At 43.2% G+C, this 27,934-nt stretch overlaps 1 protein-coding gene across 1 annotated transcript in view; it reads left to right on the top strand.

Annotated features, from left to right (window-relative positions):
• The first annotated feature begins 2,837 nt into the window (after positions 1–2,837).
• KLHL4 (kelch like family member 4) overlaps positions 2,838–27,934 on the top strand; it is a 39,190-nt gene continuing 14,093 nt past the window's right edge. Inside the window, exons 1-3 of the mRNA XM_070951722.1 lie at positions 2,838–3,262; positions 24,677–24,856; positions 26,735–26,871. Of these exons, the coding sequence (XP_070807823.1) occupies positions 2,838–3,262; positions 24,677–24,856; positions 26,735–26,871 (742 nt within the window). The remainder of the gene's footprint in view (positions 3,263–24,676; positions 24,857–26,734; positions 26,872–27,934) is intronic.

Here is a 27,934-nt window from a genome sequence, read left to right as displayed (position 1 = left end):
GAGAGAGGGGGAGAGAGAGAGGGAGGAGGAGAGGGAGAGAGAGGGAGGGGGAGAGGGAGAGACAGAAGGAGAGAGAGGGAGGAGGAGAGGGAGAGCGAGGGAGAGGGGGAGAGAGAGGGGGAGAGAGAGAGGGAGGAGGAGAGGGAGAAAGGGAGGGGGAAAGAGGGAGAGAGGGAAAGAGGGGGAGGGGAGGAAGAGGGAGGAGGAGAGGGAGAAAGAGGGAGAGGGGGAGGGGGAGAGAGTGGGGAGAGAGGGGGAGAAAAAGAGAGAGAGAGAGAGAGAGAGAGAGAAATTGCTTTTATGCAAAAGGATGGCATGGATTTTAAATGCTGTCTCTTTCATTTAAGGTAACATTATAAGATGTATTCCCACTCTATTTTATAATTTACCGAGAGGTTCCTGGACTTTAAAATAAGCTTAAAGGGAAGTTGAACCTCTGGAGAGCCCGTTGTTAGTAAATCTAAATTTTTTTGTTTTAAAGCTCCATAAAACCATTCTCCCATTCAAACCCATCTCGACTGGAAAAAATAAACCTCATCCATTTCAAGAGGCCTTTTTCTTTTTTGCTAGCTAGCCAAAATTAGCATCGGAGAGAGGAGGAGATGATGCGTGCAACGTTGTGGCCAGGCAGAGAGCTGGATAAATAGATGATGGAGTTTAGCATCAGGTAAAGCTTAACCAAGGTTTGAACTCTGGTGCAAGAGAGAGAGGGGGAGGGGGAGAGAAAGAGAGAGAGAGAGAGGAAGGGAGAGAGGGAGAGGGAGGGAGAGAGAGAAAGAGAGAGAGGGAGAGGGAGGGATGGAGGGAGAGAAAGAGTAAAATTTCAATTTCAATTTAATTCAAGTTATATGCCGCCCCTCCCCGAAGACTCAGGGTAGCTCACAATACATTTAAAATCCTAATAAAAAAACATTTAAAAATTTAAAACATTAAAACATTAAAACTCATTCATACCATTCATGGCCGGATCTCGCCAGATCGCAAGAGCGAGATCAACGGCCCCAGGCCTGCCGGGAGAGAGAGTGGGGGAGGGAGAGGGAGAGGGAGGGAGGGACAGAGAGAGAGAGAAAGAGAGAGAGGGAGAGGGAGGGAGGGAGAGAGAAAAAGAAAGAGAGAAAGAGGGAGAGGGAGAGGGAGGGAGGGAGAGAGAAAAAGAGAGAGAGAAAGAGAGTGGGAGAGGGAGGAGAGGGAGGGAGGGACAGAGAGAGAGAGAAAGAAAGAGAGGGAGAGGGAGGGAGGGAGAGAGAAAGAGAGAGAGAGAAAGAGAGAGAGGGAGAGGGAAAGGGAGGAAGGGACAGAGAGAGAAAGAGAGGGAGAGGGAGGGAGGGAGAGAGAAAGAGAGAGAGAGAAAGAGAGAGAGGGAGAGGGAGGGAGGGAGAGAGAAAGAGAGAGAGAGAAAGAGAGAGAGGGAGAGGGAGAGGGAGGGAGGGACAGAGAGAGAGAGAGTGGGAGAGGGACGGACGGAGAGAGAGAGAAAGAGAGAGAGGGAGAGGGAGAGGGAGAGGGAGAGGGAGGGAGGGACAGAGAGAGAGAAAGAGAGAGTGGGAGAGGGACGGAGGGAGAGAGAGAGAGAAAGAGAGTGGGAGAGGGACGGACGGAGAGAGAGAGAAAGAGAGAGAGGGAGAGGGAGAGGGAGGGAGGGACAGAGAGAGAGAGAGGAGAGAGAGAGAAGGTTGCTCCTAATTTCAAATTTTTGTGGAGGAAGAAGTGTGTGTGTGTGTGTGTGTGTGTGTGTGTGTGTGTGTGTGTGTGGTGTCAGGGGCTGGATGTCCAGGTGGTATAAATACAAATTGCTTTGTTTTTTTTCTGTTTGGTCGGTTTTTGTTTTTTTTTTTAAAAAAAAACAACAAGCCACTGAAGTTGCAGAGAACGATCCCTCAGGATGATAGCAGGGGAGGTTATATATTTGAGAGCGCCGTGTGACAAGGCTGCGTGCGAGGGTGCGCGAGAGACAGGGAGAGAGCATCTAGCGGCAGATGCTTTGCCTTGGGAAGCTGAGCGGAATGACTTGTTTTAAGATCTGACCTCATCTTTTCCTCCCCCCCCCCAGAATGGCTTCATCCCACCACCTCTACAGCGAGTGAGAGTCTTCAGAGGGGGGCAGAAGAACTGGGGGAGACCTGCGAAGAAAGCACAAAAAGGAGAGGAGCAAAGTCAAAATCTCACACAGGCATGCTTTCCTCTCTCTGAAGGGATGGAGACCAGAGGTTGAGGAACTCAGGAGATAAACAAGATCCTATTTCCTTTTTAAAATTACACAATTTTTTTTTTTTTTTGCTTGCTTGCTTGATTTCTGGACTGCCTTTCCTTTCCTTTCCTTTCCTTTCCTTTCCTTTCCTTTCCTTTCCTTTCCTTTCCTTTCCTTTCCTTTCCTTTCCTTTCCTTTCCTCTTATTTTTCTCCCTTTCCTTTCCTCTACTTCTCCCTTCTCCCCTCTCTCCTTCCCTTCCCTTCCCTTTCCTCTACTTCTCCCTTCTCCCTTCTCTTTCCTTTCCTTTCCTTTCCTTTCCTTTCCTTTCCTTTCCTTTCCTTTCCTTTCCTTTCCTTTCCTTTCCTTTCCTTTCCTTTCCTCTTATTTTTCTCCCTTTCCTTTCCTCTACTTCTCCCTTCTCCCCTCTCTCCTTCCCTTCCCTTCCCTTTCCTCTACTTCTCCCTTCTCCCTTCTCCCTTCTCCCTTCTCTTTCCTTTCCTTTCCTTTCCTTTCCTTTCCTTTCCTTTCCTTTCCTTTCCTTTCCTTTCCTTTCCTTTCCTTTCCTTTTTCCTTTCCTTTCCTTTCCTTTCTCCTCCTTTCCTTTCCTTTCCTCCCTCCCCTCCCCTTTAACCTTCAGCTTTGCCAAGATGTCAGTCTCCGGAAAAAAGGAATTTGATGTGAAACAGATCTTGAGACTTCGCTGGAGATGGTTCAGCCATCCGTCTCAGAATGCCACCAGCCCCGGAGTCTGGTTGCAACAGGAAGGATATGAGCACCGAGGGACCTCAGTTCAAAACAGGCTGAAGAATCACTCCTGGGACAGGAGTCGGCTGAAAAAGAACAGCAGCCCTCTTCATCCCAATCTCTTGGCACCAGCTCCCAGCCTGATCCCTCTACCCCACCAACCGGCTTCTACCTGCTCCCAGGAGAACCTTCCCGCACCTCTGCAGGTATCCGAAGAGACACCGAAAACAACAGATAACCCATATCTGGCCGAGAAAGGAGAGGGCCACGAAAGCAGCCAGGAGTTACAGATGATTACAGAAGAGGACAGCAATGAGTCGGTCAAAAGGTAGGCATTTCTTGATTGCATAATTGAAACACCTGCAATTCCAACTTGGGTCCCTAAGAATAATCAGCTTGGTAGGAATAGCAATAGCAATAGCACTTAGACTTATATACTGCTTTACAGAGCTTTACAGTCCTATCTAAGCAGTTTAGCTAGTTAGTTTAGTTAGTTAGTTTATTATATTTGTATACCGCCCTTCTCCCAAGGGAGGTGAACAGGGCGGCGAACAGCCATGGTAAAAACAATGTACGACAAAAATTAAAAGCTTATTAAAATAATTCAATCATTCGGCCAAACTTAAACCATTCAACTAAGATCATTTTAAAACCCCTATCAAAACCCAATTTAAAAAAAACCTTTATCCTGTCAGTCCAGCTTGCTGGAATAATAGGGTCTTCAGAGCGCGACGGAAGGCACGGAGGTCGGGGATCCTTCGTATGTCCGGGGGCAGTTCATTCCATAGGGCCGGGGCCCCCACAGAGAAGGCTCTCCCCCTGGGGGTCGCCAGCCTACACTGTTTGGCTGACGGCACCCTGAGGATTTACAGGTTTACAGGTTTACAGAGTCAGCCTATTGCCCCCAACAACAATCCGGGTCCTCACTTTACCCACCTCGGAAGGATGGAAGGCTGAGTCAACCTTGAGCCTGGTGAGATTCGAACTGCCAAATTGCAGGCAGCCGGCAGGCAGCAGTACTGCACTCTAACCACTGTGCCACCACGGCTCTATCCCAACATTTTGGGGTAAGACATGTACCCAAAATGAATAGCAATATGATGACCCAGGACAAAGTACAAGTGGGAAGCTCTCTGCCAGTGGTGAAATCCAATTTTTTTTTTACTACCGGTTCTGTGGGGGTGGCTTAGTGGGCATGGTGTGGCTTGGTGGACATGGCAGGGGAAGGATATTGCAAAATGTCCATTCCCACCCCATTCCAGGGGAAGGATATTGCAAAATCTCCATTCCCACCCCACTCCAGGGGAAAGATATTGCAAAATCTCCATTCCCACCCCACTCTGGGGCCAGACAGAGGTGGTATTTGCCAGTTCTCCGAACTACTCAAAATTTCCGCTACCGGTTCTCCAGAACCTATCAGAACTTGCTGGATTTCACCCCTGATCTCTGCCCAACCCTCTCCCAAAGTCTACACTAGGGGTATCCAACCTTGGCCACTTTAAGAACTGTGGACTTCGACTCCTAGAATTGCTGGCTGGGGAATTCTAGGAGTTGGAAGTCCACGAGTCTTAAAGTTGTCGAGGTTAGATTTACGCTCTACAATTGGACTCCATAACCGCGATGAAGGGAGGGCTTGGAGGCAGGAGAGGGAAAGAGGATGAATTCATGGTTGGGTCACATACTCATCCTAAAGGGGTGGAATTAAATCCAAAGTATGGCTCTAGAAAAGATGGAGTTTCCAACCCAGTTCCTTGCTCTTTAAATGAAACTAAACGGAGTTGAAGTGCTCACTTCCTCTGCAGCAATGTAAACAAGGCGTTTTTTTTTAAAAAAAAGTTTTTTTTGTGTGCTGTGCAAAATTGGGTTGTGTTTTGTACTTTAGAGAGATGACTCCTCCGAGGGGGGGAGAGAAATATTCCGGCTTCATCTATTTCTATCCCTCGCTTCTGCTCTTAGCCTTTTCTTTTTTATTTATTTATATATTTTTTTGAAAAACAGTGTCTTGTCAGGATAACATTTACATATAGTGCAAAACCAAAGAAAAATTAATAGTAAGTCTTAACACACAAACTAATAACAACAACAATAATAATGTAACACCAGTAATTATAATAGTATAAATTTCTTCTTACATTAGCTTATTTACATTTTAATCCCTTACTATAGTTATAGTTTTATACATCTTTACTTTCCATACTAACAATTATTAACATTCATACTCTTACTTTCTCTCATTTCTACCTCTTGTCTCTATCCGTTCGTAAAATTTATTCCACGTCCGATAATATTCCGAGTCTTCTTTATCTTTAATTTTTAAAGTTAGTCTATCCATTTCAGCACAATCCCAAATTTTCCTAATTATATCCTCGTCTGATGGGGTGTTCACGCTTTTCCAATATTTAGCGTGTATAAGTCTTGCTGCCGTCAATATATGTAACACTAAATATATAGCTGCTTTATCATAACTTTCTGATCGTATACCTAAAAGACGTATTTCTGGTTTAAATTCGATATTTTGCTCAGTTATCATTTCCAACCAGTTATATATTTTCTCCCAAGTATTTTCTTGCTTTACTTTGCTCTTAGCCTTTTCAATAACTCTGCAGAGCATGTGATCCTTGGCAAATGAACCGGTTGCAAATTATCCTTTGTAGAGCTTTGAATGAATGAAGCACATTGGGATACTCAGCTCTATAGACACCAACATATTTACACTTACACCAACACCCCCACACACATACCGCACTATATTTTCACAGATGCATGTACACTTCCTGCTTTAAATCTTGCTGCAGCTGTTCATTGACTCATTGATAAAAAATAATTAACCTTGAACTGGGCTGGAACTGCAGCTTTACAAAGATTTATGTTCAAACTGTGTTTATGTGCAGGGCAGTGCATTGTGACATGAAGCTAAGGTTGCACCCTTAAATGTGGACCGAGCTTCTTGAAATCAAGTTAAATGTCTTAAGGATTCAGTAGGACTTGAAATGTATGATTGGGCAAATTTAAGTGGGACAATAACTTTGCTGTTAATGAACCATAAATCCCATTTGGGATTCTGTAGTATGCACGCAGTTATGTTTGTACTTCTTTCTTATCTACCTCCCAAATCCTGTATTAAATTTGAGGGGTGAAAAATCTGTCTTTATGGTAGGGGTGAAATCCAGCAGGTTCTGACAGGTTCTGGAGAACCGGTAGCGGAAATTTTGAGTAGTTCGGAGAACTGGCAAATGCCACCTCTGGCTGGCCCCAGAGTGGGGTGGGAATGGGGATTTTGCAGTATCCTTCCCCTTGAGTGGGTGGGAATGGAGATTTTGCAGTATCCGTCCCCTGGAGTGGGGAAGGAATGGGGATTTTGCAGTATCCTTCCCCTTGAGTGAGGTGGGAATGGAGATTTTGTAGCATCCGTCCCCTGGAGTGGGGAAGGAATGGGGATTTTGCAGTATCCTTCCCCTTGAGTGGGGTGGGAATGGGGATTTTGCAGTATTCGTCCCCTGGAGTGGGAAAGGAATGGGGATTTTGCAGTATCCTTCCCCTGGAGTGGGGAAGGAATGGGGATTTTGCAGTATCCTTCCCCTTGAGTGGGGTGGGAATGGGGATTTTGCAGTATTCGTCCCCTGGAGTGGGGAAGGAATGGGGATTTTGCAGTATCCTTCCCCTTGAGTGGGGTGGGGAATGGGGATTTTGCAGTATTCGTCCCCTGGAGTGGGGAAGGAATGGGGATTTTGCAGTATCCTTCCCCTGGAGTGGGGAAGGAATGGGGATTTTGCAGTATCCTTCCCCTTGAGTGGGGTCAGAATGCAGATTTTGTAGTATCCTTCCCCTGTCGGCCGCCAGCCCCTCCAACAGCTGAATCAGAGGAGGAAGAGGCATGGGAGTCAGGGTCAGCATCAAGGCAACCTGAGAGCTCTGAGGGGGAAGAGGGAATGGAGCTGGCAGAGAGAGACAGAGGGTGGAGCCTGGGCCATCTGTCAGCCCTTAGATGGAGAGTCAACAGCCCCCACATCTGGAGGTGGCTGATGAGGAGAGGAGCAACAGCTGGGTCTAGTGCCTGAGGTGTGGATGCGCAGAAGGCAGAGGAGAGGAGAGCAGTGGAAATATATGGGCCGGTTCCTGGGATGGAAGCCCCACCCTAGTTCTGGGGATAAAAGGCAGGGGGTGGAGATGAATAGATGTGGCAGACAACTATTCATCTCCCTGCCAGACAGACTTGTTAGCCTGCGGTGAGAGAAAAACTTTCTGCCGGGGCTGCTGGCGCTCCTAATAAAGGAATCTTTGAGTTAACTTCAGAGGGTTTGTCGTGTTTGGGGAGCTGGGTCAGAACAGTAGCGCTGAACATAACTGTTTGTTCTAGATGCTACTTTTAATGCCATTCTAGATGGCTCGTGGCAAGGAATTCCATCCATTAGCTGAAGAATTGCATAATAAACCTTGGTCGAAACCCTTACGAAGCTTCACGCAAGCAAAATGTTCTGATGGTTTTAGAAGGTCAGCTGAGCCTGATGTCATCCATTTATCCAGAACATCCCGTAAAAGTTTTCTTTTGCTCTGAGTCACTTTTCAGGAATTCCCTTTCACTATTGGTTTTGCTGAAACTGGAGCGTTTCCAGGAGACATGGAAGAATCTGGGCACTGATCTGACTTTTGAAGAAGGACTTGTTCAGTGAGATCTAAGGGGCATCTAATTCAATGTTATCTTCCCACAATGGCCCATTAGAAACTTGTGGGACGTTGATCAGCAGTGGGTTTCCAATATACTTACTACCGGTTTGCTGTGCATATACACTTGCTTCACACACTCTTGCACCTGGCCTTCTGTACATGCGTTTTGCTTGCTCGTGTGCCTTCCGGGCATGCACCTAGCCTTGAAAACATCCCTAAATAGGACAGCATAGAGTTGGGGCAGTTGGGTGGGCTCACCCGCGATCTCTGCTACTGGTTCGCCCGAACTGGTATGAACCGGCTGATTCTTATGTTGACCATCGAGGCAAGAGTTGTCTCATAGGTCAACTTTCCACTGTTTGTTCAGCTTCAATTTCTTCTCAGTTCAAAAGGATAATTAAGACATGAACTCCACTAATCGATTCATCTCAGGGATGCAGTGGCTCAGTGGTTAAGATGCTGAGCTTGTCGATCGAAAGGTCGGCAGTTCAGCAGTTCGAATCCCTAGTGCTGCCGCGTAACAGGGTGAGCTCCTGTTATTTGTCCCAGCTTCTGCAGTTTGAAAGCATGTAAAAAAATGCAAGTAGAAAAATAGGGACCACCTTTGGTGGGAAAGTAACAACATTCCGTACACCTTTGGCGTTGAGTCATGCCGGCCACATGACCATGGAGATGTCTTCGGACAGCACTAGCTCTTTGGCTTTGAAACGGAGATGACCACCGCCCCTAGAGTCAGGAACGACTAACACATTTGTGCAAGGGGAACCTTTACCTTTAATCGATTCATCTACCAAAGGAAGTAGGATTTTCTCACCCCACCTCATCCTTCAGAAGGTAGAGTTGTGCTGATAATGACGTGAATGAACTTGAGAAGTTCTAATGTCAAATGGACCCAAAGATGTCCATGACCAGAGATATCCAGGCTCTAATCAGCTACGTAGATGGTTGCTTCCTGCAGAGAAACCCATTTCAATTTCAGGTCACACCTGTACTTTCTATACAGGTGACATTGACTCGGGCCTACAAACTAATAGAAGCGTAAGCTTATTTCAGGCTCCCGTAATGAGTTCTAATTAGCATCCAAATAAGGTCAGGGTTGACTGTGCAGAAAATCATTAAATCCTGAGTCTGCAGACTGGTGGTTCAAAACCGAGAAGGTTAGAGGCACACATAGCTTACTTTCAGAAAATGATGTCCAAAGACCGTGACAGTTTTAGCTTCTGTTTTCTCCTCCCGGGATGATTAAATCAATAGTTTATCGCGCTTTGCTCTATAACAAAAGAGAGACGCGTGGAGAATGTTTATTGAAGTTAAAACACCGATAACGCTTTTTAAATAATAATAATAATAAAAAAAGATCAATTTTATTTCCCCCCATTTGGAATAGCAATTTACCAGGAAAACCATCTTGGCTTATTGTCAAAAAAATACTTACCAATCGGATCTTTATTTTTCAACAGAGGTAAGGGGAGAACAAATCTGGGAAATGAGATAGAAAGGAAAAGATAATTGGTTTTTTTTGGGGGGGAGCGGGTATGTCAGCTAAGCTTATCAGAAAGAGAACCATGAAATATCCATTGCTTCTCTGGAAACAATAATATCTTGCCATCCAGAAAGATTTGTTTGTTTTTAATTTTTAGTTTATTTATTTTGTCAAGCATGTATTAGACCAGTGGTGAAATCCAATTTTTTTTACTACCGGTTATGTGGGCGTGGCTTGGTGGGAGTAGTGTGGCTTGGTGGGCATGACAAGGGAAGGATATTGCAAAATCCCCATTCCCTCCCCGCTCCAGGGGAAGGATATTGCAAAATCTCCATTCCCACCCCACTCTGGGGCCAGCCAGAGGTGGTATTTGCTGGTTCTCCAAACTACTCAAAATTTCTGCTACATGTTCTCCAGAACCTGCTGGATTTCAGGTTCTGAAATCTGTATTAGACAACAGATATAAGTATAAACATGATTATGAATACAGGAAATGGATATGAATAAATGGGGACTTTAGGACAGGGTCGGTAGGCATGTTGGTGCACTTATGCACGCCCCTTACAGACCTCTTAGGAACGGGGTGAAGTCAATGGTAGACAGTCTAAGGTTAAAGTTTTGGGGGTTTGGGGAAGTAACATCAGAGTCAGGTAGTGCATTCCAGGCATTGACCACTCTGTTACTGAAGTATTTTCTGCAATCGAGTTTGGAGCGGTTTACCTTGAGTTTGTATCTATTATTTGCTCCTGTATTGTTGTGGTTGAAGCTGAAGCAGTCATTGTCTGAAGTAGTCATTCCCAGCACTCAGTAGAAGTAACCTGCAATACCGCACTCTAACCACTGCGCCACCACCGCTCATAATAAGCTAGCTCTGCGGTGCAAACAGTTGAAAGAGCAGAAAGAGGTGAGAGAAAAGACTAAAGACTTAACAGGGAGCAGCAGATGTATTGGAAGGGGCATAAGCTTGCATTGCAAACAGATGGTTAAATTAATTAAATTAAGTTGTTACAGTCTTTAATATGTTGATAGAGAGAAAGAGCTGACAAGGAGCTCTTGCCACAAAGAAGGGGGAGTCATCCTGTTCTCCAAAGCACCTGAAGGCAGGACAAGAAAAAATGGATGGAAACTTATCAAGGAGAGAAGGAACCTAGAACTAAGGAGACATTTCCTGACAGTGAGAACAATTAATCAGTGGAACTACTTGCCTCCAGAAGTTGTGAATGCTCCAACACTGGAAGTTTTTAAAAAGAGATTGGATAACCATTTGTCTGGAATGGTATAGGGTCTCCTGCTTGAGCAGGGGGTTGGACTAGAACAGTGGCCTGCAACCTTAAACACTCAAAGAGCAATTTGGATCAATTTCCCACAGAAAAGAAAACACCGGGAGCCACAAAAACCCTTCCCGTGCCTGACTATTTCTTGAGCAGCCACAAAACTAGCATATGTAGTTGAATTAAACGTTCTGTTTCCTTCTGAAACTTTTATTTTCTTGGATTTATCCATGGTTGGCCTACTGGGGGTTGAAAAGCTCAATAAATTGTGTGCCGGTGGGTGTCGCACATTGGTAATTCTGACGCATATTTTGAGCGACGGAGCTGCAAGCAGAGGGGTGAAAGAGCCACAGAGCTGCAGGTTACTGACCCCTGGACTATAAGATCTCCAAAGTCCCTTCCAACTCTGTTATTCTATTAGCTACAAAGACATGCATATTTGGAGTGCACAGGTTTCTGGTGATCATCCTTTTGATGTATGATCATCTGTCAAAATCCTCCAAGCAAGAATAGAACATGGCCGAGCAGGATCTGTTCTATTCCATGGGGAAGAGCTTAGGGCAAACAAGAGTCCCTTTCCAATACATTTAATGGTTTAGCAATGAACACGTAACCATTGGACGCCATGCTGGTGACAGGGAAAGATTTAGTTTGTTGTCTACCACAATTTCTTTTGTGAACTCATTCCATACTTAGGTGTGCCTGTCGTTGATCTTCAGATTAGAAAGAATGTGTAGAAAAAAATGTTACGATGGGCAGTTTCCCACAGAAGGACCTTGCAGTGGAAATTTTGGAAGCCTTAGGCATGATCAGGGAAAATACGTTGAGTACTTGTTTCTTGTCTACCAACTATTTCAAGCTAGGCAACTTTTTCTAAGAGAAAAACATTTCTCTTAAGAACATTTTTACTACATTCATGCATCCTTCCTCCCATACCTTGTTCTGCTTTCCTTCTGTGATTAGGATCTTGCTCGGGATCTGATTGGTAGAATTAATACTTGATTTCCATTGGACTTTCCATTTACAATTAATGCACAGGGTTCTATCTATCATCTATCTATCTATCTATCTATCTATCTATCTATCTATCTATCATCTATCTATCTATCTATCTATCTATCTATCTATCTATCATCTGTTATCTGTGTCTGTCTGTCTATCTATCTATCTATCTATCTATCTATCTATCTATCTATCTATCTATCTATCATCCATCCAATCATCCATCTATCTATCTATCTATCTATCTATCTATCTATCTATCTATCTATCATCTGTTATCTGTGTATGTCTGTCTATCTAACCATCCATCCGTCCGTCCATCCATCCATCCATCCATCCATCCATCCATCCATCCATCTATCTATCTATCTATCTATCTATCTATCTATCTATCTATCTATCTATCATCTGTTATCTGTGTATGTCTGTCTATCTAACCATCCATCCGTCCATCCATCCATCCATCCATCCATCCATCTATCTATCTATCTATCTATCTATCTATCTATCTATCTATCTATCTATCTATCATCTGTTATCTGTGTATGTCTGTCTATCTAACCATCCGTCCGTCCATCCATCCATCCATCCATCCATCCATCCATCCATCCATCCATCCATCTATCTATCTATCTATCTATCTATCTATCTATCTATCTATCTATCTTTTATGCCAGCCTTCTCCCCCACAATGTTACTCTGGGTGATTTACAAGTTATAAGAAGTAAAAAATCGTGAAAATATCAAACCATGAAAAACTATGCACAGTAGAATATTGTTAAAAACTGTCCTAAAATATACTATTGTTTAAAAAAAATATAACCCCATGGTCTTCCCTTTCCTTCACGCACTAAGAATAATATCAGAAACAATTTAAACTACATTTGGACTCTTTCAGGCATTTTCTGTTCTTTCCTCTTCTAAATGAGGTCACTCACATCCTCCTAAAGCCAGAGATACGTTCACTGACAATGTAATTTTCTGATTTTCCATCACGTCTTTTTTTTGCTTCTGTTTCTGTTTTTTTCTGCCCACCCCTTCTCAATAACTAGCATCTTTCTTGCCTAGATATTTTAGATTCACTGTTTCCATGGCCATCCATTCTGTTCATATTCTGTGAAGTTGGTTTCCTAGCCAACCTCAGACACTGTTTCTATTCAAAAAGTGGCAGGATCTGTCAATATTCTTCCCTTGCAGCTCTTCTTGCTGGAGTCATAAATGCTTGTTCAAATAACAGAGACAGAAGACAACAGATAAAAGCCAATATATAGCTATAGCGATAGCACTTAGACTTATATACCGCTTCACAGTATGCTTTTACAGCCCTCTCTAAGCAGTTTACAGAGTCAGCCTCTTGCCCCCAACAATCTGGGTCCTCATTTTACCCACCTTGGAAGGATGGAAGTCAGAGTCAACCTTGAGCCAGGTGAGATTCGAACTGCCAAATTGCAGGCGGCTGGCAGTCAGCAGAAGTAGCCTACAGTACTGCATTCTAACCACTGCACCACCGCGGCTGTTGATCTTCAATTTACTGTAGGAATTATATTCTCTAAACCAGGGGTCGACAATCTTAAACACTCAAAGAGCCATTTGGACCCGTTTCCCACAGAAAAGCACTCTGTTATTAACATTCAGCTGCCTGCAATTACTGCTGGTTCGAATCTCGCCAGGCTCAAGGTTGACTCAGCCTTCCATCCTTTCTAAGGTAGGTAAAATGAGGATCCAGATTGTGGGGGGCAATAAGCTGACTTTGTATAAATATACAAAAGGATGAAGGCTATTGCTTAATGCACGGTAAACCGCCCTGAGTCTCCGGAGAAGGGCGGCATATAAATCAAATTTAAAAAAAAGAAAGAGAGAGAGAGAGAGAGAGAAAGAAAGAAAGAAAGAAAAAGAAGGGAGGGAGGGAGGAAAAAGAAAGAAGGAAAGAAAGAAGGGAGGGAGGGAGGGAAAGAAAGAGAAAGAAAGAAAGAAAAAGAAGGGAGGGAGGGAGGGAAAGAGGGAGGGCCTGGTGGCTCAGCAGACTGATAGCATTGTGATTAACACCAGCTGCCTGCAATTACTGTAAGTTCGAATCTCGCCAAGGCTCAAGGTTGACTCAGCCTTCCATCCTTTCAAAGGTAGGTGAAATGAGGACCCAGATTGTGGGGGGCAATAAGCTGACTTTGTATAAATATACAAAAGGATGAAGGCTATTGCTTAGCGCATTGTAAGCCGCCCTGAGTCTCCGGAGAAGGGCGGCATATAAATCAAATAAATAAATAAAAAAAAACACCGGGAGCCACAAAACCCTTTTGACATCTAAAATGAAGATAACACTGCATATATCATTTTTTTACCTTTATGCTATGTATAAAAAAACATATTTATCCATGGTTGGCCTACTGGGGGTTAAAAAGCTCAATAAATTGTGTGCCGGCGGGTGTCGCAGATTGGTGGTTGTATATTTTGGGTGACAGGGAGCCACAGCAGAGGGATGAAGGAGCCACATGCGGCTTCAGAGCTGCGGGTTGCTGACCCTTGCTCTAAACAGAGCAGAACAACTGTTGGACAAAGTAACTTTTAAGGTTATATTCTCAACTTGTACAGGTCAAGAGAAAGCACTATATTTTTCTGGGTACATATTTAAGAGTCAAACTGAATATTTGCTTATTTATGTATATCCTGCCTTTATTATTTTTTACAAATTATTTAAGGTGGCAGACATACCCAAAATAACTACCTCCTCCTATTTTTCCCACAACGACGACCATGTGAGGTGAGTTGGGCTGAGGGACTAACCCAAAATCACTCAACTGGCTTTGGTGTCTATGATGAGACTAGAACTCACCATCACCTAGTGATTGGCCCAAATTCATTGGCTAAGGTGGGACTAAAACTCAGTCTCCTGGTAATTGGCCCAAAGTCACCTAGCTACCTTGCATGCCTAAGGTGGGATTAGAACTCCCGGTCTCCTGGTGCTTGGCCCAAAGTCATCCAGCCAGCTTTTATGGCCTAAGGCGGGACTAGAACTCACAGTCTCCAGCTTCCTAGCCTGGTGCTTTAACCACTAGACCAGTGATGGCTAACCCTTTTGTCTTCGTGTGCCAAAAGCGGGGGGGAGTGCGGGGTGATGGTGGTCGCGCGTGTGCCCACACCCGTTATTCTATGTGCCCCGCCCCCTGTGCATGCGCGCATGACCTCCCGCTCTCCCCCTGCTTTTGGCACGTGATGGCATGGTGGGCCTAGTAGGCCCGTTTTTTCGCTCTCCCCAGGCTGCAGAGCCTTTCTAGGAGCCTGGGGAGGGTGAAAACAGCCTTCCCCACCCCACCCAGAGGCCCTCCAAAGGCCGGAAACAGTATGTTTCCTGACTTCTGGTGAGCCCAGAAGGCCCGAAAATCAGCTGGCCGGAGCTGAGTTCACATGCCCACCAATATGGCTCCGCATGCCACCTGTGACACCCATGCCATAGGTTCACCATCATGGGTTTTGTTCTGTCCCTGTCTCACACACGCACACAAACAGACAGCCGGGGGTTAAATAAACTGGCAGACAACCAATTCTTCCGATAAGAAGCTTGGCAGCAACCCAGTAGCTGCTTGCCAAGAACTTTACTCATAAACAAAATACACACAGTTCAAGAATTGTCCAGTTCGTAAAATAAATCCAAGGCAGATAATGTTGTTTCCAAAGATGCAATGTGACGCGATAGTAGTTAGTTTTGTCCGTCACAGAGTCTGAATGGCCACCTCACCCCCTTTTATACCCTGTGGGGTGTGGTCCAGTGACTCAGCTTAATCTCTGGCACGCCTCTTCTTCTGTTGCGCGCGCTTATCTCTGCGACGCTGCCGAGGATCCAGCCAAGACTCATCTCCCTCATTACTGTCCACCTGTGGCTGCGTGGACGTGCTTGGCCCCGGGCCTATCTCTTGCCCTTCGACGGACACTGAAGGCATTGCCAGAGAGGAGGGTCCTGGAGAGGGAGGCCTTGCCAACTCCTCTCCTTCACTCTCGGAGTCCTCTCCTGCCGATGACACAGGCTCAGGTAACGGAGCCACAACAGGTTTAGGGTTTCCTGCTTGAGCAGGGGCTTAGATTAGAAGACCTCCAAGGTCGCTTCCAATTCTGATATTCTAACAACTAAAAGTAAGGACAACCTTCTAAACCGATAAATAGTTCAGAAACGCATGGTTCAACCATCAAATAACCTTTAATTCTCCATTAGTGCTTAAGTGCTCTTAGACTGCATTTCTATGAACTGTTTTATGTCTTTCTAAAAATGAGCGTACAGTTGCCTGTTGATTGAAATCCAGTCTGGTCCAAACACCACTTTGATACCTTTACTCTTTCTGCATGTCCTGGGTTGTCTTTTCATTTATGGCCTGCAGAACCTTTCCAAAAAAAGTTGTTTTTCTCAGGCGTTAACCAAATGTTCACAAAGGGTTGAAAGGGTTTGCTGAATGGCGGGGTGGGGTGGGTGGGTGGGGAAGGCCCTTCTGTTATGTTTCTTTTTTTCCATCCTAAACACAGGAAAACGGTTAAAATAAACACGTATTGTTTCCACATTAGCCCTTCCTTGTTTAAGACAAACAGAAGGAGATACTTCAGACTAAGCAGATGAGAAAGAAAGATGTTGAGACTCTGGAAGGAGTGCAGGGAAGAGCATCAAAGATGATCAGGGAGCTGGAGGCTAAAACATGTGAAGAACAGTTGCAGGAATTGGGTATCTCTAATCTAGAGAAAAGAAGGACTAGGGATGTGATGGTGAACCTATGACATGCTCCTATTTTTAAATGCAGAATCTATAATTTATTTTGCTTTCCCTATATGTGTATGAACCAAGACAAATTCCTTGTGTGTCCAATCACGCTTGGCCAATAAAGAATTCTATTCTATTCTATTCTATTCTATTCTATTCTATTCTATTCTATTCTATTCTACTCTACTCTACTCCACTCCACTCCACTCCACTCCACTCCACTCCACTCCACTCCACTCCACTCCACTCCATTCCATTCCATTCTATTCTATTCTATTCTATTCTATTCTATTCTCTATTCTATTCTATTCTATTTTCTATTTATTCCAATCTCTATTCTATTCTATTCTATTCTATTCTATTCTATTCTATTCTATTCTATTCTATTCTATTCTATTCTATTCTATTCTATTCTATTCTATTCTATTGGCTCTGTCACCTTCCTAATCAGTTCTGGTGCAAATAAGAATAAGAATATATTCACTGTTTAAACAGCCTTGAATTTCAACAGGAAGAAAAACGAAACAGGCTTCATGTGGACTACCTTGAAGTTTCATAGGAAATTGAGCTGTCACTTGGTTTAATAAATAGTAGACTGTTATCTTTCTTGGCACCTTAAAGTAAACTCAGAAAGTCAAGCAGTTCAAGGTTATAAATCTGTAGCGGTCGTAAATTTGTCAAAGAAATTTCATTTTCAATTCCGGTTTTCCAAGCTTGATTCAAAATAATGTCACGTTTGATGGAATTGCAACCATGATTGAAGGCAAAGAGAAGTTGCAATACAGTCCAAACAAGATATCCAGGTTTCCAAATTGAATGCTGTGGTTTAAAGCAGGATCCGAACTTGGGCTATGAGAATGTTACTCTACGGTTATACAAAGGATTAGGCTCTGCTTGAGTATAATTAAAGCTAATCAACTACTGAATCTCAGAGTTAGACTACTTAAGACATTCATCAAGTCCTGAATTAATCAACCGATGACAAGCAGTTTTCCATGTAAACATAGGATCCAGAAACGGGGGTAGCTATGTTTCAAATAATGAACATGGATGGGGTGGAAGATACATAGATTCGGAGCTGAATTCTTCAGGGACAGACTCAAAAACAGGAGGACATCATTCTTCCGTTCTTCTGATTCAAAGACTTGGTCCTTCTATGTCTACTCTGCTAAATGTCTCAGCATGGTCTCCTTCTTCTCTTCTTCTGGTTGAAGGACCTTATCCTTCTGGGTCTACTCTGCTAAATGTCTCACCATAGTCTCCTTCTTCCCTTCTTCTGATTCAAAGACTTGGTCCTTCAGTGTTTACTCTGCTAAATGTCTCACCATGGTCTCCTTCTGCTCTTCTTCTGGTTCAAAGACCTGGTCCTTCTAGGTCTACTCTGCTAAATGTCTCACGATCTTCCTTCTCAGAGGAGGCTTCCAGGAGACATTTCTTCAGACATTTTATATACATTTAATTTTTGTTTTTTCCCTCTCTCCATTAGTCTTCCTAGTCTCTCATACATTTTTTTTCTCCTTCACTGAAGAATTGGCTTTTCTAAGAGTTTGTGGGTATCTCATTTAGGAACACACAAAAATTGCTATTTACCAGAAGCCCGGTTTCTAACTATGAAATGTCATTCAACCAACTTAGTGAGTTTATTGGCAATTTACTTAATAAAAAAAGAGCTAAAATAATTGTGGCTGGAACACAATTTGTGTATTTATTTACAACATTTCGATACTCTGGCTCAAAGAGTTCAGGTGAGCAACCTTTCAATAAAACTCATGAAAGAATCATCATAGCATAAATATTAAAATAGTGCTATAAAAATAAGGAAAAGGTAAAAATATATCTTGATTCACATATACTATTCTGACTCTTGAAATCTAGCCATTATTAAGATTCTACAAGATTTAGGAAGGGAAAGGAAGGAAGGAAGGATCCTAGAAGAGAAAGGGAGGGAGAAAAGGGAAAGGGGGAAGAGAAAGGAAGGAAGGAAGGAAGGAAGGAAGGAAGGAAGGAAGGAAGGAAGGAAGGAAGGAAGGAAGGAAGAATCCTAGAAGAGAAAGGGAGAGAAGGGGGAAGGGAAGGGAAGGATGTGTTGATAATGCAATAAAATGGAAGGTTGAAAAAATAAAAATTAATACTGGTGGATAGCTGTGTTTCCATTCTCTTTACACATCTGTGTCTCACTTATTTATACATTTTTAGCAACAAACATTGCATCCAAACTCAGATTTCCTGACAGAGATGAGATCAGCCTTCAAATCAGCACAAAATGTCCAGTCTTTTCATTTCATCTCAAGCCTGCAGCCTTTTTCTGTTTTACTTAGCCCAAATGAAATCACACTTCAGTGTAGATTTAGGCATCTCTCCTTCTGTTCACCAGTATTCAAAGCTGCCAATGCCTATTAATTTCTGTCAGTATCTTTTATAATCAGGACCCAAAGAGTGAAGGCAAGATGATGAATTGTTAAAATACACAAGTGAGAGAAAGGGATTATTCTGAGATTTTTTCCCCATATTGGTGAGATATTTGCATTAAGTTTTCAGAGCAGCCTAGCCAAACTCCTTAGTTCAGCTACTGTAGGACTAAAACTTAACAACTTATAAACAGGGGCTGAATTGGTGAGGTTCTATTATTAGCTTATTATTAGATTAGCTCCTGCAGCATGTTCAGATCTTAATCTGAAGTTTCAATCAATCAATCAATCAATGAAGACTCAATCAATCAATCAATGAAGACTCAATCAATCAATCAATCAATCAATCAATCAATCAATGAAGACTCAATCAATCAATCAATCAATGAAGACTCAATCGATCAATCAACCAATGGAGACTCAATCAGTCAATCAATGAAGATTCAATCAATGAAGACTCAATCAATCAATCTTAAGATTTGGCAGGGGCAGATCCCATTCTTGTTACAAACTGGATGTTGCTGAACATGTAGAGAGTGATTCTCATAACTTCATGTGTACATCTAACCAAGATTTGGTTTACACTGCTAGAGAAGTATTTTCTTCTTGACTTTATGTTGGGTCTCTCTCTCTCTCTCTCCCTCTCTCTGTCTCTTGCATTCCCTGCTACACTTGCCATCCCTCTCTCCCCTCACTTCCATAATGTCATCTTTTGACAGCAAATCTAGTCTTCGGCATAATCAAAAGAACAGCCTGAAAGGTATTATCAGGACAGCAAGCTGCTTCTCCAATGAGGCTGTTTCTACGGAAACCACCGTTTCTAATTATGGTGGGCCTTTCTGACAGCTCATGCAAAATGACACATCACTTTGGAGGTGTGCATCATGCCACACACGTTCTCAGCATCTTCTCTGGTTAGTGCTCAATTACCAGTGCCCATAACAATTTTTGGAGGCAGGATCTTGATATGACAATGATGATATCCGTACAAATGTTGCATGATGGAACCTTAGCTATACATGCTAAGTACATGAATGCAAGTAGCTCTCCACGAATTACAACCAGAAGTCTATGGCAAAGGAATCAAGTGGGAATATGTGCTCAATGTGCTAGGAAATTCCAAATTCTACTACAAATACAGTAAATCCGTCAACTTGGCTTTAAATCCTATTTAAATATCCCTCTGGTTTAGTTCCAAGTGGGGAGAAAGACACTGGAAACATGGAGGCTGATTGGAAAGATGGTTTAATGAAGCAGAACCACCAAGCACGTGTGATTCTGGGTAGCTGACCACATGGAGTGGAGAGTGAGGGTTATTTATACCCTCTCTGGGCTTTGAACTTGAGCTTCCTGTTCCTGTGGCAAGAGCGTGTATTCTATTGGTTGCTGTAAGGGTCATAGCTAACCTTTTAGGTTGTCTGAGTTAAGTTTGATTGAAGCCTGGACTCTCTGAGATCATGTAACAAAGAGGCTTGTGTCCTGAACAGGTGTTGGGCCATTCCTATTGTGTCTTAATGGCTTTCCTGGTTTGGATCTTGAGTGAGGGCTGATCCTACCATTCTACCTAATTCTGCCTTTGTTCAAAAGATCCTGTCTTGAATGGATTACCAAATCTGCATTTCTAAAAGCTGGTCTCCGCTTAGTATCTGCTTGGGGACAGGGAACTGTGGCTCTGAGTTTCGGTTTCCCTTAAGATTTCTCTTTCTCTTTCAGGGGAAATATAATATTCTGCCTTTTTAATATTTCCTAAAATATTTCATTCTTCTAGGAGGGGTGGGCGCTAACTTTCTACAGTTCCACAGAGTTCGTTGGAGCTTGCTTAGAACTAAATGGGTGAAGGATTATATGCTGAAATCAAATTTATGCGGGCATGATTTTTGTTAGAAAATCCATCCCACCGTGTGTGTGTGTGTGTGTGTGTGTGTGTGTGTGTGTGTGTGTGTGTATGTATATATATATATATATATATATATATATATATATATATATATATATATATATATATATATATATAAAAGGATCTTTCTCAGTTGAAAAAGCAGACACAAAATCTAAGCAAACATGGAAACACATTTTCCTATGCAAACCAGTCTCCCGGTCTTCATCTTGGCCATTCGTTTGGCAAGTCATTTTCTTGTAATCATTCTTACCTAAATCAGATATTAAAATGTATAAGCAATTACAAAAATAAAGAAGATTAATTGCAAAAGCAATTATAATAGAGCAGCTGGGTGAACAATTACTGAATCTTGCATAATTAGATCAGTAGCTCACAGCAATTGCAAATAAATCAGATTTTTCAGGCCCCAGCCCTTCTCTTCTGGATTCGTGCAATGGGTCCCAAGTTGCAATCATTCTTCTCCATTTTGCAGCCTTCTGACTTGGGCAACTAATCAAACCATAATTGGGTATTTACCTGACAAGCCAAGCAGATGATTCTGAGTTGCACAGCACTAGGACAATTTAATTTATTATCATGTATGTGGAGGCATGTCTCCTGAGATATTTGGATGCATAATGAGATGTTCTTCATCAGGTGACAATTATCCAGTCCTTTCAAATACTTCATCAGAATTACCTTTCTAAGAAAAGGGGAATCTGTAGTATATGCCAGTCGATTCCTCCAGAAGATCTCCTGGACTCTCCGAAGAAGCCTTGTTAAAATTCTGCAAAGCTTTTGGGCACACATGCCCAAGTCTTGTCTATCGTACCTCACCAAAATCTCCTGGAAATGTGATGGCTTCATTTGAGATCTCAGGAGACTTCATGTAACTTGCAAGAGCTCTGATTTTTGTCAACTTACAGGAGACCCGGATGAACTCTTGAAAGATTTTGAAGGCCCTTTTTTTCCCATCACCCAATCCTTTGTGGATCAGACTGCCTAATGTCACCGGGAACCAACAAAAGTCACTCATCCCTAGTTGACAAATGATAGCTTACGAAACTTGGTTCTGTTCTGACCGAGGCTTTCTTAGAAAGTATGCAACAGAATTTTGGTCCCGGCAAAACCCCTTTTATTTACACAACTGTGAATTCCTTTCATTCACAGTCAGCAAGGCTTGGCAAACAGTCTTTCAGAGGCATATTTATCAACACAAACCTTATCTCGCTTGGAAAGCTGCCAGATAACTAGTTTCCAAATGCAGTGTAAGGCAAAACTTGGCACAGAGTCTCTTAGACTCACGAACAGAACTTTCCACTCTTGAAATGACCGAATGAATGAATTGTTTCCTGCAAAAGCCCCCACCCCGTTTGCTCCTCTTTTGTTTCCTATGGGAAGGGCCAATCACCTCCAAGGTGTGGCTTTACTCCCAAGTCGACTCTGCTTTCTTAGTTGTTCTTGCCTTCTGGCAGCTTTGCGTATGCACACACTGGGAACAGGCTCCAGCTGTTACTCGGCCTCATTGCTGTCTAACTCCCTCTCTGCCTCCAACACAGGGCTCTCATCCGAGCTTTCCCCAGCCCACAGGACTGGCCCATGTTTCTCCCCAACCTCCTCACTGTCTGACTCTGCTGCCAGCTCTGCTGGTTGCCAGCAGGCCACAACAGGTTCACAAACCACACAACAAGCTACCGTGTGCTTTGTTGGTTTACTTAATACGCTGTCTGTATGTCTACAGAGATTCTCAATCATCCATATCAGGGTTGTTCCAAAGGCAACCACGCTTTTCAAAAGTCAACTGGACTTTCTTGGTGTTTTCCTTGAAGATGTTTCACTTCACATCCAAGAAGGCTTCTGGCTGAACAATGGGGAATGGAAGGATTTATATTTCTTAGCAATCATCTGGTTGTTAGCATTCTGAAGGTCAGTCATTAATTCTCCGTAGCTCTGTTTGTTATCTGTAGCTCTTTAGTCTATGGCTTGTAAGCATTCTATTATGAGCGTAGAACCTTCAAATCTTGGCTGATTCTTTCACCAGTTCCATGTCTTTGGCTTTGACAGGAATATAAATAATAGAACAGGCTTTTGTTAAGAAAGCTTGTTTCACCTTACAGAACTCCCAAGAAGCTGCTGTATTGGGAAATAACTGGGTTGTGGATGAGAAAGATGAAACTTGAGAAGATGCTGAGAAGATGATTCAGGAAGGGATATATCCAGAACGGGCATGAACTAACAGAGGGACAGCTGCTGTTGTTTCCATTTCTTTTCTTTGAGGCCCATGGAACTGATGTCCCCGGAGTCCAACAACTTTGAGCTTCTTTATTGGAGGGAAAGGAAACTGTGTGCATGTAGGTGAGGACAATGGATGTTACTACAATGAGTACTTTGAGTCTATCAATAGAAAAGACAAAACTATTCCAGGCATGGATATAAGAACAGGAAACTGCAAAATGCGCCAAAGCAAATGCTGTGCACGAGACATGATTTCCAGATAAAGTTCCTGAGCATGCTACAATAAATATTCCACTTGGAGTGTGGTGAACTCGACAGCCCTGCAACTTCAAGGCGGAGCTGTCTCTTGATTCTGTCGTCATTTTAAAAACAATTAAGAGAAGAGCAACAAAGTTGATTAGGGGACTGGAGGCTAAAACATATAAAGAACGGTTGCTGGGATTGGGTATGTCTAGTCTGATGAAAAGAAGGACTGGGGTGACATGGTAGCAGTCTTCCAATATCTCAGGGGCTTCCACAAAGAAGAGGGAGTCAAGCTATTCTCCAAAACACCAGAAGGCAGGATTAAGAAGCAACGGGTGGAAACTAATCAAGGAGAGAAGCAACCTAGAACTAAGAAGAAATTTCCAGACATCAGAACAATTAACCAGTACAACAACTTGCCTCCAGAAGTTGTGAATCCTACAACAATGGGAGTTGTTAAGAAGAGATTGGACAACCATTTGTCTGAAGTGGTGTAGGATTTCCTGCCTAAGCAGGGGGTTGGACTAGAAGACCTCCAAGGTCCCTTCCAACTCTGTTATTCTAGTATTCTAATATTACCCCAGCAACTTTAAAACAGCTACTTTCAGAGTACTTTGGCCACTGCACCAATTCACATTTTCTGCAACCCAAAATGCAATGCCAGTAATTTTCAACATTCTTTGCAAATGAAATAGGGGTGACATGAAAGCGGTGTTCCAATATCTCAGGGGCTGCCACAAAGGAGAGAGAGTCAAGCTATTCTCCAAAGCACCAAAGAAGGCAAGAGAAGAAGCAATGGGTGGAAACTAATCAAGGAGAGAAGCAACCTAGAACTAAGGAGAAATTTCCTGACAGTGAGAACCATTAACCATTAACTTAATCTGGGTTCCTTGTGTTCCTGGCTTGCTGAATTGTTTTCCTGTTTATTATTTATCTTCTGTAAACAATTTTGCAGGGGATCCCTATTACCTCTTAAATGTCAAAGGGAAAAAAAAGAAACTGTCCCTTGGTACATATCAGAGGTGAGTTTCAGCAGGTTCTGAAACTCTAGAAATTCTGGAGAACCGGTAGCGGAAATTTTGAGTAGTTCGGAGAACCGGTAGTAAAAATTCTTCCATCTATTCTCTGCCTCCCAAGTCCCAGCTGATCGGGAGGAAATGGGGATTTTGCAGTAACCTTCTCTTGGATTGGGGTGGGAATGGAGATTTTACAGTATCCTTCCCCAAGAGCGGGGTGGGAATGGAGATTTTATAGTATCCTTCCCCTGCCACACCCACCAAGCCATGCCCACCATGCCATGCCACGCCCACCATGCCACACCCACAGAACCGGCAGTAAAAAAAATTAAAACCCACCACTGGTACATATCCTAGTCCAGTGATAGCTAACCTTTTCGACACCGAGTGCCAAAAGCATGCATGCCCACCCATAATGCAATGCATGCACAAACCCCCCTGGGTACCCCCCTGCACATGCACATGTGACCCCCCCATGCGCATCTCCCGCATGCACCCCACACATGCGTGGCAGAGACCCCAAAACCAGCTGGCCAGTGAGAGACATATACGCATGTGTGGTGGAGCTGTGCCAGGGCGACACTCGTGTGCCTGCAGAGAGGGCTCTACATGCCACAGGTTTGCCATCACGGTCCTAGTATATGATTCCAAATAAAAAAAAATAATTCCAGGGGAACGTCATTAATTAACGTCATTAAATACATGAAGTAAATAAATTAATCTACCTCCTGGGCCTCTCAATGTGGTAATTTCCATAAGCAGCAATTACCTTGGTCAAAGCAGTTCATTTCCTCTCTAACAGGCTATCCGTGAGCAGCTCCTCCTCCTCCTCCATGGGGGCGAACAGTAATGGAGCTGATACCTGTTTCCATTCCACAAATCACGCCGAGCAAACCTTCCGCAAGATGGAGAACTACCTGCAGCAGAAGCAGCTCTGCGATGTCCTTCTCATTGCTGGAGACCACAAGATCCCTGCTCACAGGTAGGTATTTTGGCCCGTTCTTTCTACATCCCAACTTAGGAAATATTGATCAGTCTGGATAATATGGAGTTAAGATTGCCGTACAAGTTTTGGAAATGAATGAGACACTGCAATCACGTAAGATTTGATTAGGGTCACATTCTGTCCGGCGCAAAGAACTAGATCCACATGTGTAAGGATCAAGTCCTTCAAATGCTTTATTGTGTTCTACCTATTGTACAAGAATGTCCTCAGACTGCTCACCTTCCCGCTCTCCTCCTCCTCCTCCTCCTCCTCCTCCTCCTCCTCCTCCTCCTCCTCCTCCTCCTCCTCCTCCTCCTCCTCCTCCTCCTCCTCTTCTTCTTCTTCTTCTTCTTCTTCTTCTTCTTCTTCTTCTTCTTCTTCTTCTTCTTCTTCTTCTTCTTCTCTCTCTCTCTCACACACACACACACCTCTCTCTCTCTAACCTATCTTTCTCTATCATCTATCATCTATCATCTATCATCTATCATCTATCATCTATCATCTATCATCTATCATCTATCATCTATCATCTATCATCTATCATCTATCATCTATCTGTCTGTCTATCTATTTATCTATCTATCTATCTATCTATCTATCTATCTATCTATCTATCACCTCTGTATCATATATATCTATTCATTTATATCTTTCTATCCATCTCTCTTTCTCTCTATCATCTATGTCTTTCTTTCTTTCTTTCTTTCTTTCTTTCTTTCTTTCTTTCTTTCTTTCTTTCTTTCTTTCATATCTTTCTGTCCATCTTTATCTCTCACTCTTTAACTAGCTATCATCTATCTATCATCTATCTGTCATCTATCTATCAATTATCTGTCTGCCTATCTATCTATCTATCTATCTATCTATCTATCTATCTATCTATGTATCTATCATCTAACCAACTGAAATTTATATACCCACCCATCTCACCAAAGGCATCCCTAGGTGATGAACATGGAATATATGATATTTTGTGCAGTGAGATCAAAGAACATCGGAATTAATCTTATTATCGTGTTCTAAAATAAGAACTGTAAAGACTGGAGACATACTTTAAAACCCATTAGAAGCACAAAGCAAACCTATTTTGTCACCATATCATTGGCTTGCCTGCCCTTCTGGCTATTGTAGAGAAATCGCAACTAATCCAGCTGACTCTTTTGAAATCCCCGTGCTATAAAACCTGTTTGTGTAACTAGCTTCCCAAAGGGTAATAAATGACCCAAATGTCATTTGCAAAATAAAAGTTAAACCCACAAACCATGAAGTAAGTGTGCAAAGGCAATAATGGTTTGCTTTGGTGACGATGTCCATCAACTTTCAAATAGGAAGAGTTTGAATGTTTAGAATATCTAACTAAGTATCTCGTTTGCAGACGAGATCCCCTTTGTATGGAAAGCAAAATATTTCTCCAGAAAAAAAATAATTAAAAAAAATTGAATACCAATTCACTCTTTTCTCTAGATTTCAGGGAGGTTGGACGCTGATAGTAGGTCAAGTAAGCATCGCTCCACTGCCACGTCATTTGAACGTTAAACATTTTAAAGCAAGACAAACTCTCAAAGAATGAAAATATATGCTTCCGGCAGTATCAAGAACAGATAGAAATAGCAATAGCACTTAGACTTATATACCTCTTCACAGTGCTTTACAGCCCTCTCTAAGCGGTTTACAGAGTCAGCATCTTGCCCCCAACAATCTGGGTCCTCATTTTAACGACCTCGGAAAGATAGAAGTCTGACTCAACTTTGAGCAGCTCAGGATCGAACTGTTGACAGTCGGCAGAGTTGGCCTGCAATATTGCATTCTAACCACTGCGCCACCATGGCTCTTACCATTTCTTTCTTTCTTTTCTTTTTCTCCTTTTGGGATCAGGCTGGTTCTGAGCGCCGTGTCCGATTATTTTGCGGCGATGTTCACCAATGACGTCCGGGAAGCAAAACAAGAGGAAGTCAAAATGGAAGGTGTAGATCCAGATGCCCTGAAGGACCTTGTGCTCTATGCCTACACAGGTAAATTCTCAACTAGTTTCCATATGCAGACATCCCCACGTGCAGGAGTGGGCTGCTGGGGGTTTGGGAGAACCTCTAGCTAAGATTCTGTGCAGTTCGGAGAATCTCCAAATCCCACTCCTGGCTGGCCCTGCCCACCGCACCCCTCCCAGGAGTCCCCACGCGGCCCATTTTGGATGCAGGTAAGTGCAGGGCACTCACGGAAGCTTGTGGATGGCAAAAAAACGGACCTACCAGAAGTTTGGGAAGGCCAGAAACGGGCCTCTTTCCTGCCTCCAGAGGGCCTGGAGAGGCCGTTTTCACCCTCCCGGAGGCTCAAGGAAAGCCTCCGGAGCCCAGGGAAAACAACCCCCCCCCACTGCTGTGGTGCAGAAGTCTGACTAGGCCACACCCACCAAGGCCACAGCCACCTTGCAACCAGGCAGAGAACCCCTTGCTAAAATCTTTGAAGCCCACCCCTGCCCACGTGTCCTTGTTTAGAAGGATATGGAGCCAAACATTTCCCTGCATTTCCCCCACCACCACCTCCTCACTTTCCCACTTAATCTATTGGCAGAAGAATTATTTTTCTAGGATCCAATCTGGGTCGGTCACCGGGACCAGAAGTTTAGTCTTCTGACCTTTCAGACTCAAGTTGGAGCCCATCCTCAGGGAACCTCTCTCTAGTAGACTGTGCACCTCTAGCAGACACATGATGGGCTCCAACACAAATTCAAAAGCTTGGAAGATTAAATCTCTGGTCATGGTGACAGACCCAGATTGGGTCCTGCAACATTATCCTGGGGCATTATTCTTCTAGTTCAAAAAACAATAATTTGATGGATTTTTTTTGGGTGGGAAACAGAGTTCTTATCAATTAAGGGAGTTTGTATGTTCTGCCTTCACTGTGCAACCATTCCCCTAGCAACCTTCTGGAGTAGGCATGTTTTAATGAAGATCTTCACTCTACTTCAACTAGTTGGGTTCACAAACCATCTTCACATGAAGCTCAAAGACACAACCCAAAAAATTCTAAAGCTGACATAGCTTAGCTTTGGCCAATCAACCAGGATGAGCCAGGTAC

This window comes from Pituophis catenifer, unplaced genomic scaffold (assembly GCF_029215685.1).
Source record: "Pituophis catenifer annectens isolate HBS135680 unplaced genomic scaffold, rPitCat1.0.hap2 SCAF_11, whole genome shotgun sequence".
Lineage (NCBI taxonomy): Eukaryota > Metazoa > Chordata > Lepidosauria > Squamata > Colubridae > Pituophis > Pituophis catenifer.
This window is presented reverse-complemented; position numbering and strand designations above follow the sequence as displayed.